This window comes from Archocentrus centrarchus, chromosome 2 (genome assembly GCF_007364275.1).
Source record: "Archocentrus centrarchus isolate MPI-CPG fArcCen1 chromosome 2, fArcCen1, whole genome shotgun sequence".
NCBI lineage: Eukaryota > Metazoa > Chordata > Actinopteri > Cichliformes > Cichlidae > Archocentrus > Archocentrus centrarchus.
The window spans coordinates 31,101,379-31,112,320 of NC_044347.1; the positions used below are offsets into that span (position 1 = coordinate 31,101,379).

Consider the following 10,942-nt stretch of genomic DNA (forward strand, 5'->3'; position numbering starts at 1 on the left):
CATATTTTCAGACTTTGCAGCACATTTACTCAAATCAAACTAAAAACCCCTGAAATCTTATTTTCATTCATAGACGTCTGGGACGGAAAATAAGACATAAAAAGGAGGATATTATATACACTTTACACAGCACCATCTGAGCTCATGCTCTGGGATTAAATAGATCACAACATTAATAAATATCAGGATGACTGACAGCCTGCTGAGAGCCAACGCTGCATGTAGCCCTGAAATGACCTCAGCACCAACAGGTGTGATGTAAGCACCTCCACTCCTGTGCTGGAATCACATGAAACCCCCAGACACAGGATCGGCTGTGGCTCAGGAGGCTGGTGGTTCAAGCCCTGGCTGCTCCAGTCTGCAAGCACAGGAAGCACTTAGATGTAGAAAAAAGTGTGTGTATGAATACAACTAATATTGGTAGGACCTGCTTTAGCTAAAATAATATTTTATTCAGTTCATCAGTGAAAACAGTGCTGTGAAGCTGAGGCTTTGGGCTCTCCAGTTTGGGAAAATAAAGTGTATACAGCTGTGAAGCCAGTGAAACAGGCTCAGTGCATGTCCATCTTTTCCCATCCCATCTTATTCAAGGCAGTCACAGATGATGATGATGATGCACTTTGGGAGAAGCAGTGTTGGCCCTGCAGAGTCCAGCCTGAGCAGCCACAGAGCAGAAGGCACCATGGGAAACAGGTGAGCCCCACCCCTAACCCTGCCCCTGCGTCCCAGCCCTTCAACGAGCACACAGCTGGAGGCCAATGAGCATGAAGGTTAAAACAGACACACTGAAGTTTGCACACATAATTCTGCATCACTTACTGCTTAGAGCTGCTGTAATGTCAGCAACAAAATATGTAAGTGAATGTGTTAATGGGTAAGTCGTGGGTTAGGGTTAGTCACTGAGCCCGATGTGTGGGTTTCAGAAGGCCCAATCCTGCTTCCTATATGACTGCAAATCCTGATGACTTGTAGGTTTATGTTGGGAAAACTGTGCTCCACGCCTTTGGGAAAAGTCCCAGCTGTCAGCAGTACATGCAGTACCAAAGGAAAGTGTAAGTGCCCCCCTGTGATTGTGACTGACATTGTGTTACATCACTGCTATCTTGTCTTTTTGTGAGTAAAACAATAAGACGTTACCTGTGCTGTGCCACGCGTGCACGTGCTCTCTCTCTCTTTGGAGACGCTGTGGCTGCAGGTCGTGCTGCTGGAGGTGAAGCTGCAGGTATTTCAGAGACAGAGCAAAGAAGCCTACACATGGAAGCAGAAAACAAAGATCCTGTGTTAACATTTTCACTGCTGATGCTTCTCATTAATAACCCCGTGCAGACAGGTCCCTGTGTGTGTTCATTATGTGTACCCGGTACTGGTTACAGTGATTTCATGGTGCCTATTGTAGCTGTGCTTTGTCTTAACCTGCTGCTTGGTTACACATTCATGCAATTATTTGTTGATCCTGCAGCGATGATGGACGTGCCCTAGCTGCAAAGAACACAAACAACTGCAACAACAATGATGGGTAAGATGACCTCTCACACTTCTTCATTCTCATCTCACTGATGAATCAAAAGTTCTCCATTTCTGTGTGTGTTCTACACCTGTCCTGATACCTGCTCATTAAATCTGCTTCAGGCAGCTGTCTGAAGGTGTTCAGCTGAGGGTGTGTGTGTGTGTGGGGGGGGGGGGGGGGGGGGGGGGCAGTTACTAGGAAATCATAAGCACAGCATCTCGCCCCTTTTACTGGGCCTCATCCCTAAATACATCATCATCAAAGTCAGATGTAGGATGTATGTAAATTACAAAGATATCAAAGAAATCTAATGTTTGGTTGCTGAAGCACCACAGAGCGCACCCTTCAGGGACAGACGTGAAGGGTGCGCTTCAATTTTTATTTAGGGTGATCAGATCCCAACAAACTAAATGTGGGGCAAACCCCTCTCAGCTTCCTTTCTAATTAAATACAATGAGCATAAGAGGAAGCTTAAAGCTCTATTTGTTTTACCATCCATCCATTAATTTTCTTCTGCTTATCTGGGGCTGGGTCGCGGGGGCAGCAGCCTAAGCAGAGAAGCCCAGACCTCCCCCCTCCCCAGCCATCTCCATCAGCTCATCTGGAGGGAACCCAAGGCGTTCCCAGGCCAGCCGAGAGATATAATCTCTCCAGCATGTCCTGCGTCTACCCCGGGGCCTCCTCCCAGTAGGACATGCCTGGAACACCCCACCAAAGAGGCACCCAGGAGGCCTAGCCAGATGCCAGAGACACCTCAACTGGCTCCTTTCGATGTGGAGGAGCAGCAGATCTACTCTGAGCCCCTCCCGAATGTCTGCACTCCTCACCCTATCTCTGAGGGAGAGGCCAGCCACCCTTCGAAGGAAACTCATTTCTGCTGCTTGTATTCATGATCTCATTCTTTTGGTCACTACCCAAAGCTCCTGACCATAGGTGAGGGTAGGAACGTAGATTGACTGGTGAATCAACAGCTTCGCTTTTACGCTCAGCTCCCTCTTCACCATGACAGACCGGTGCAGCATCCACATCACTGCAGACGCAGCCCCGATCCGTCTGTCGATCTCCCGCTCCCTTCTCCTATCACTCGTGAACAAGACCCCGAGATACTCAAACTCCTCCACCTGCGGCAGCAACTCGTCCCTGAGCCGGAGAGGGCATTCCACACTTTTCCAGCCGAGGACCATGGCCTCAGACTTAGAGGTGCTGATTCTCATGCCAGTCGCTTCACACTCGGCTGAAAACCATTCCACTGTGAGCTGGAGGCCCCCACCTGATGAAGCCAACAGGACCGCATCATCTGCAAAGAGCAGAGATGAGATACTGACACCACCAAGGTGGAAGCCTTCTGCCACCTGACCACACCTAGAAATCCTCTCCGTAAAAATTATGAACAGAATCGTGACAAAGGGCAGCCTTGGCTGCCACCAAAGAGTTGTTTAACCACCTCAGTGAACTCACCCCCAGTGATGAGTGAGTCATCCCCCCATCCCCAGACTCTGCTTCCACTACAGACGGTGTGTCAGAGGGATTAAGGTGGTCCTTGAAGTATTCCTTCCACTACCGGACTATAGTCTCAGATAAAGTGAAAGCAGCACTCCACCCGCCCTATAGTGAGTGGAGCACTGCTTTCCCTTCCTGAGCAGCCTGACGGTTTGCCAGAATCGCTTCGATGCCATCCAAAAGTCTTTTTCCATTTCCTCACCAAACTTTTCCCACACCCGAGTTTTTGCTTCGGCCACCGCCCAAGCACTTGACCTGCCGATACCCGTCACCTGCCTCCGGAGTCCCACAGGCTAACCAAGCCAGACAGGACTCCGTCTTCAGCTTGATGGCTGCTTTCACCTCCAGTAACCACCATCTGGTTTGGGGATAACCACCATGACAGGCACCAACCACCTTGCAGCCACAGCTGTAAGCAGTAGCCTCAACAATGGAGGTGCAGAACATGGTCCGGTTGGACTGAGTGTCCTCAGCCTCCTTCTGAATGCTGTTGAAGTTCTGCCAGAGTTGGGAGTTGAAGATCTTGCAGACTGGGGCCTCTGCCAGGCGTTCCCAGCGCACCCTCACAATATATTTAGGTGCACCAGGTCTGTCCAGCATCCTCCCCCTGCCACCTGATCCAACTCATCACCAGGTTGTGATCTGTTGACAGCTCAGCTCCTCTCTTCACCCGAGTGTGCAGAACATACGGCCGCAGATCTGATGATACGATTATACAATCGATCATCGACCTGTGATCTAGGGTGTCTGGGTGACACGTGCACTTATGGAGAGCTTTATGTTCAGACATGGTGTTTATTTAGGGGCCCCAGTAACTTTATCCTGGGCAGGGTAAACAGTTCCACAGGTGAATCTTCCATAGGGGTCGTTGTCTCTTTGTCTGGCCCCTCACCCAGGACCAATTTGCAAATTGGTAGGGTCCCATGGCAACCCGGTAGGGTCTCCCATAACATAGCAATATAGCTATATGTGGCTACATAGCTCCTGGGATCACTGGGACACACAAACCGCTCCACCATGATAAGGTGGCAATTCACAGAGGAATCACCACCTTCACCAGTAACCATTAAAACTGTCATTCAGCTGCTATTTTGCCTGATAACCACCTGGGTTAAAGTGGGGATGCATCCACTGACAAGTGCAACAGTGGATAGGCATTTCTTTAAAACTCACAAACTACAGAAACAACTTTTTCCATGTAATTGAATCCACTGCCCATACAGCAGGCTCCTGCTCAGTGTTTGGTTTATTATTTCCATTTGCTGCAGCAACACAGCAGCTATAATCAATTAGACTACTTTTGGGAATAAACAGTCACAGCCCCTACCTCTGATTATGAAAATTTACAGAAAGAAAGATGACAAGAAAGACGACAAGAAAGACGATAAAAAGGACGACAAAAAGGACGACAAGAAAGACGACAAGAAAGATGACAAGAAAGACGATAAAAAGGACGACAAAAAGGACGACAAGAAAGACGACAAAAAGGACGACAAGAAAGACGACAAAAAGGACGACAAGAAAGACGACAAAAAGGAAGAACCGTAAGTACACCGTACATCATTTTATTACAAACAGGAATATTTTGAATGTCATAACTTTAAGCCTGACACATTAAGATATCTTTGAAACCTTTAAAATTGCTATTAAAGGAAAAGTTCTGTGCATATGAGCACAGTTTATCCATACAGCAGTTTACAGAGTTGAATGCACCATGGGTAATATGAAGGTTACGACAAAGACTGCAGCTCATGAGACTGGTCATACATGACCAAATATCCAATATTTTTATACTCATATTGAACCAGACTTCCTGATAAAGATTTAATTATTCTGCTGAATAATTTTGATTTTGGCTGTGATTTTGAATCCAGCCCTCAAAAGGCTGATGCTTTTGGTTTCCACAATAAAATGTATGTCAGTAAAGATTTTCAACTTGAACACTAATGAAGATCCAATGTATGATTTAAGTGTTCATTTAAATTCATTTTTTTTCAGCAGTATACTTACAAAAACTACTCCTTTTGTCAAGATTATACAGAATCACATTTCTATGTTTGAAGACACTTTATTTTTTAGATATGAAGTTCAATGTCAAAGAGTTGTAACAGCACTTACAAGCTGGAGTGATATTAAAAGTAAAAGTATTCATCTTACCTCTGAGACACGTCCAGGTATCCAAGATGTACTGGATCAAAGAACTGATTTACCTGGAGTGGTAAATAGGTTGCAAAGAGGTAAACGGTGATGTACCGAAAACCTCTTTGCGATTGTTTTGGTTGCTAGCAATCTGAAGACATTGACTTGTCTGCAAATATGCACCAACTCCTCGCTAAGTGACTGTGAAACTGTGAAGAGCAGCACAAACTGGAAGCAGGGGTCGTTTCACCTTTTGAAACATGTTGGTTTCAGTGGTGAGGAATAACTTTGACTTTGAAAGCAAACAGTACTCTTTTCCATTTTGTGTGTTTCTACTTTTCAAAGTTTCAGTACCACTCAGTGGCTAGTTAGCAAGTGTTAGCAGACAAGTTGGGATCGTCCATACAAACTACCAACAACCACAGAAATCTGCTACCCATCAAAGCAATCATAATGAGGCTTTTGATGCAGCAACAGCCAGCAGCCTCCAGAAACCTCTCAAATCCAATCAGGCAATATACATTTTTGCCTACCAGAGGCTGCAGACTGGTCATGAGGCCTATGTGACTGATACCAAAATAACTCTCAAATTGCAGTGCTGATACCAGCAACCTTTTCTTTAAAACAAACTACATACTTTTGATTAAAAAGAACTTTTTCTCACTTAGGAAGGAAGTGTGGATCATGGACCCTGCCACAGATCTGTACTACTACTGGTTGTTCACAATATCTGTCCCAGTGTTCTACAACCTGATATTCTTGGTGGCCAGGTCTGAATTCATGGTATCTAATATTATTTCTTATTGTTTGTGTTGTTGTTGTTAAGAGTCATGGTTTTGCTTCCATATAGGGCTTGTTTTAATGAACTACAGTATCAAAATTCAACAGTCTGGACTGTTTTGGACTACATGTCAGATGCCCTCTACTACTTTGACACCTTTGTGAGAGCCAGGACAGGTACTGACAGAAAACGTCAAGTTTGTCATTACTTAAAACCCTGAATATAGTTTTATCAACAATAATAATCATATATGTGTCAATAGGTTTTCTGGAGCAAGGCCTTCTTGTTAAGGATGCAAAGGTCCTGAAAGAAAAGTATATGAAGACAACCCAGTTCAAACTGGACATCATGTCACTGATTCCTACTGACATTGCCTTCTTGTTTATTGGAATCAACAACCCAGAGTGGAGGTTCAATCGTCTGTTTAGGTTAAGCCGTCTCTTTGAGTTCTTTGACCGGACTGAAACACGAACCAACTTTCCAAACATCTTCCGAATTGCTAATCTTGTACTTTATATCATCATCATTATTCACTGGAATGGTTGCCTGTACTTTGCTGTCTCCAAGGTACTTGGTTTTGGCTCAGACACCTGGGTCTATCCAGGCCCAAAGAAACCTGGGTTTTCTCAACTGTCCAGACAGTACATCTACAGCTTTTACTGGTCCACTCTTACCTTGACCACTATTGGTGAGACGCCACCCCCAGTCCGAGATGTTGAGTACTTTTTTGTTGTAGCTGACTTTCTCACTGGGGTTTTGATCTTTGCTACAATTGTAGGAAATGTTGGTGCCATGATCTCCAACATGAATGCTGCACGTGTAGAGTTCCAGGCCAAGATCGATTCTATCAAGCAGTACATGCATTTTCGAAAGGTCACCAAAGACCTGGAGGCAAGGGTGGTGAAGTGGTTTGACTACCTGTGGACAGAGGAGAAAACCTGTGATGAGAAGCAGGTGCTAAAAAATCTGCCAGACAAGCTAAAGGCAGAGATAGCCATTAACGTACATCTAGAAACCTTAAGCAAAGTGCGCATCTTTCAAGACTGTGAAGCTGGTTTGCTTGTTGAGTTGGTCCTGAAGCTTCAACCTCAGGTTTTCAGTCCTGGAGATTACATCTGTAAGAAAGGGGACATTGGTAGGGAAATGTATATAATCAAAGAAGGAAAGCTGGCTGTAGTAGCAGATGATGGAGTTACCCAATTTGTGGTCCTCAGTGATGGGGCTTATTTTGGAGAAATCAGCATACTCGGGATCAAGGGTAGTAAGGCAGGTAACCGAAGGACAGCCAACATTCGAAGTGTGGGCTACTCTGACCTCTTTGCCCTGTCCAAAGATGATCTGATGGAGGCACTAACAGAGTATCCTGATGCTAAGAATGCTCTGGAGGAGAAGGGAAGGGCCATCCTGATGAAAGATAATCTCATAGATGAGACACTTCTTGCTGCTACTGATTCTAAAGACTTAGAGAACAAAGTTGACCAGGTTGAAGCCAGTTTGGAAATCATGACAGTGAAATTTCGAAAGCTGACAAATCAATATGAATCCTCTCAGCGTAAAATCAAGCAGCGGCTGAGTAATTTATCAAACCAGGTCAGAAGCCTCAGAGAAGATGAGTAGAGCTTGGCTAGCACTTCTGCTTAGGACGCTTCCTCTTCACAGGGACTGTAGGTCTCTTTGTGCACACCAAAAGCATGAGACTAGCATTGTGTCCATCCTGAAGCGGCATGTTCAGCAATGACGTTACGACTGCTTTGCGGCGACAGGACCTGTGAGGTGTCTGCTTCTCAAACCAACACTGATCTGTGCGCTCGGTTTCTCGGTTGTGCAGAAGTCTCCCATCAATCCTTTCATTCTGTGAAACCAGAAATACAGATTCTAAAAATAATCTTTTTTGACTATTTCCTACATGGAATAACCTTCATAAAGCAGAGCAAGAGCAATTTGAGATTATAATCAGACCTCAAAGATTTAAAAGCTACTTTTGGCTGCTCCCTTGTCTCACCAGGTAACTCTGCATATTTTGAGTTGGCAGTTTTACACCAGATAGCATTTCTGACACAATCCCCCAAAATTTATGTCTCTGGCTGGAACAGTTAACTGGCTTAATTTACAGCCATTTTCAGCTATGCTAATATGCTCAAATAAATAAATAAAGGAACCCTTTAATCAGAGTTCAGCCTCAGTCAGTAAACCTCTATATTATGATATTGATGAGGTCAGTAAGTATCAGAGGGGGTGTTCATCAGTCTCAGCTGCTTTGGTGTTCATCAAATTACCAGCAGGGGTACTAGAGGGGCAACAGTGAGACACCCCCCAAACAGGAATGGTTTCACAGGTGGAGGACACTCACATTTTCCCTCCTCATCTTTCTGACTGTTTTTCACATTTGGCTAGGGTCAGTGTCACTGCTGGTACACTCTAAAAATAACATGATTTTCCAGTTATTTTAAATATGTAAAATATCACTAAAATAAAACAGAGTGAGTTAAAATAATGTAGAATGACATGAAAAACACAACCTGTGAATAAACATGAATTGAACTTTGTTTTTACAGAAAACTCACTTTTGTCCACGAATATGTTTGTTTAAAACAGTTCAGTTCTAGTTCATTGCTGTAAATATATACAATACATAACAAATGTGTGTAATTTTACATGGATTTATTCATTAAATAATAGATGTGTTGTATCATTATGCAAGTTTGTGGGAAAACACTGTATAATTTTTATTATTCCATCCATCCATGAATTATTTTTTATCTCAATGAATGCTGTTAACAGTAACAAGTTACGTTGATTTATTATGACCCCGGGGGGGGGGCAATAACAGTCTGAGTCATACTGAATTTACACAGGAGAATGCCAGTGACCCTTAGATCACCTGAGTACATTTTTGTCATAATTGGATCAAGGTCAGAGGTCAAGTTTGTCTGAACATTTTGCGAATGCCATAACTCCAGAACGATGTGAGGTTGGATGTTCAAATCCACACCATTCGCAGTGACCTTGATCTCAGGGTAAAGGTCAAAGCAAAATCATAGACATGGACAGTAGGACCTCGGTGTTATCTCTCTGATTCAGTGGCACGTGGACGACATCCAGATCAGCTAAAACACCTGCTGGGGGCGGGGCTTGCTGTGCCCGGCACACCTGCTGAATGTGAGATCTTTAGCTGTTGATAGGTTGTAAGTTGTGACTTGTTATTCCACATACTTTTGAGAATTGTCTCACTTCTTCTTGTGCATGACTTAATTCAAAGCTTTCCTTTATTGTCATCATGTTATTTTGATTGTTTTTTACTATAATAACTTAATAAAGGCTTACAGTGCCCAGATTTTTCATTGATTTGCCCTTTTGCAGCATTAAATGTCTTGAACTTGCTACAGTTCTTCTATGAACATAGTTTGTCTCATTGTCTTCAGTCTTCATGTAACCCCAGACTCAGTCCATCATGTTGAGATCAGGCTCCAGGTGGTCCACACCATCTGTGGTGGGACTTTTTATGGCTGAAAATGGCTCATGGTCTCACAGTTAAACATCTGAAGTTCCTAAAACCTTTGCACAGTACGTCACCAGAATAAAATATTTGAACTTTTCCTGCTATCTTGGAGAGTTTAGTCGTCATTTGTTAATCAGTGAATCCGTTTCAAAATGAGATTCTTCAGCATACTGAGAAGCTGTGATCCACTGATGTCAGTATGTGTGCATGGTCAGTATGTCAGAGGACTACCACGCTGAGTACAGACACAGCCTCAGCAGCTGATGTAATAATCAACACAGGTGAGTCAGTATGAATTCACAGGTGCATGCTGGCCATCCTGGCTCTTCTCATAAAGATATTATCGGGTTGGTCAGGCATTTTGGAGAAGGAATAAAGTCATATTTACACTTGTAGTCATTTGAATTGATGCCAGTCGATATGGTCATTTATTTAAAACAACTGCAAAAAATGAAACTGCTGTATTTGTTGTGTAACACATAGTTTCCCCAACATAGTCCAGCAGATCACTGTAACAATCTTTCAAAATCATGCAATTACCAAATTTGTGTCCATAATAACCCTGTTAGCCAATTTAATTTTCAAAAAGTCAAAGCTTATTAAAATGATCACTTCATTCACCCACCCAAATTTCACTTTTCATGTCATGTTGCTTTTAAAACCCTTCAAACCTGACCCGTGCTGAACAATGTTTCCTGTTCACCAAGAGGTGGAAAAACTGATTTTAGGAGAGGACACAGAAAAAACTAGAAACAGCTCACACACCGCAGGACTCCAATTTAACTCATTTATTACACCTTAGTGACAGATCCACTTCTGACTGGATGGGTTGTGGTCATGTGACCAATCACAGATGATTGATTTTGTTCTAATATATGATCCAGAAACTGAACATTTAATTTGAAAATGATGTCCTTCCATTAACTGATGCTTCAATCTTAAAATGAGCAATCTGTCTTTAATAGAAAAAGCCATCACTGACCCAGCTGTCTTAGCTAATTATAGGCCAATCTCCAACCTTCCTTTTCTCTCAAAGATTCTTGAAAGAGTAGTTGTAAAACAGCTCACTGATCATCTGCAGAGGAACGGTTTATTTGAAGAGTTTCAGTCAGGTTTCAGAATTCATCACAGTACAGAAACAGCATTAGTGAAGGTTACCAATGATCTTCTTACAGCCTCTGACAGTGGACTCATCTCTGTGCTTGTCCTGTTGGACCTCAGTGCAGCTTTTTATTACAGAGATTAGAGCAGGGCTGTCAAACTCAGTCACAGGACGGGCCAAAACTGAAGACACAGCCTGAGTCGCGGGCTGAACAGGATTACAAATAATAATTTTAATCAGCAATATAAATTCGAATGGCCAGAAGACATCAGCGTTTTCGGCAATAAATAAAAATAATATATAAAATTTCTTCAAAAATAACATAATGAAAAATGAATATTTCAAGTTGATATAAATTTGTTACTTTTTCAGTTAAAAACTGAAACAGTCGGAAAAACGCTGCGTAAAGCGCAC

The 10,942-nt window shown here is 43.2% G+C and overlaps 1 protein-coding gene across 2 annotated transcripts in view; it reads left to right on the top strand.

The window, feature by feature from the left end:
- The window catches only part of LOC115794316 (cyclic nucleotide-gated channel cone photoreceptor subunit alpha-like), an 11,607-nt gene extending 2,286 nt beyond the window's left edge, over positions 1-9,321 (top strand). Inside the window, exons 2-7 of one of the 2 annotated variants that reach the window (XM_030749750.1) lie at positions 592-693; positions 1,460-1,516; positions 4,357-4,551; positions 5,815-5,916; positions 5,997-6,103; positions 6,190-9,321. In XM_030749750.1, the coding sequence (XP_030605610.1) occupies positions 602-693; positions 1,460-1,516; positions 4,357-4,551; positions 5,815-5,916; positions 5,997-6,103; positions 6,190-7,544 (1,908 nt within the window). In that variant the 5' untranslated portion in view covers positions 592-601 and the 3' untranslated portion in view covers positions 7,545-9,321. The remainder of the gene's footprint in view (positions 1-591; positions 694-1,459; positions 1,517-4,356; positions 4,552-5,814; positions 5,917-5,996; positions 6,104-6,189) is intronic. The other variant, XM_030749758.1, reaches the window with a different exon arrangement.
- The last annotated feature ends 1,621 nt before the right edge of the window (positions 9,322-10,942 follow it).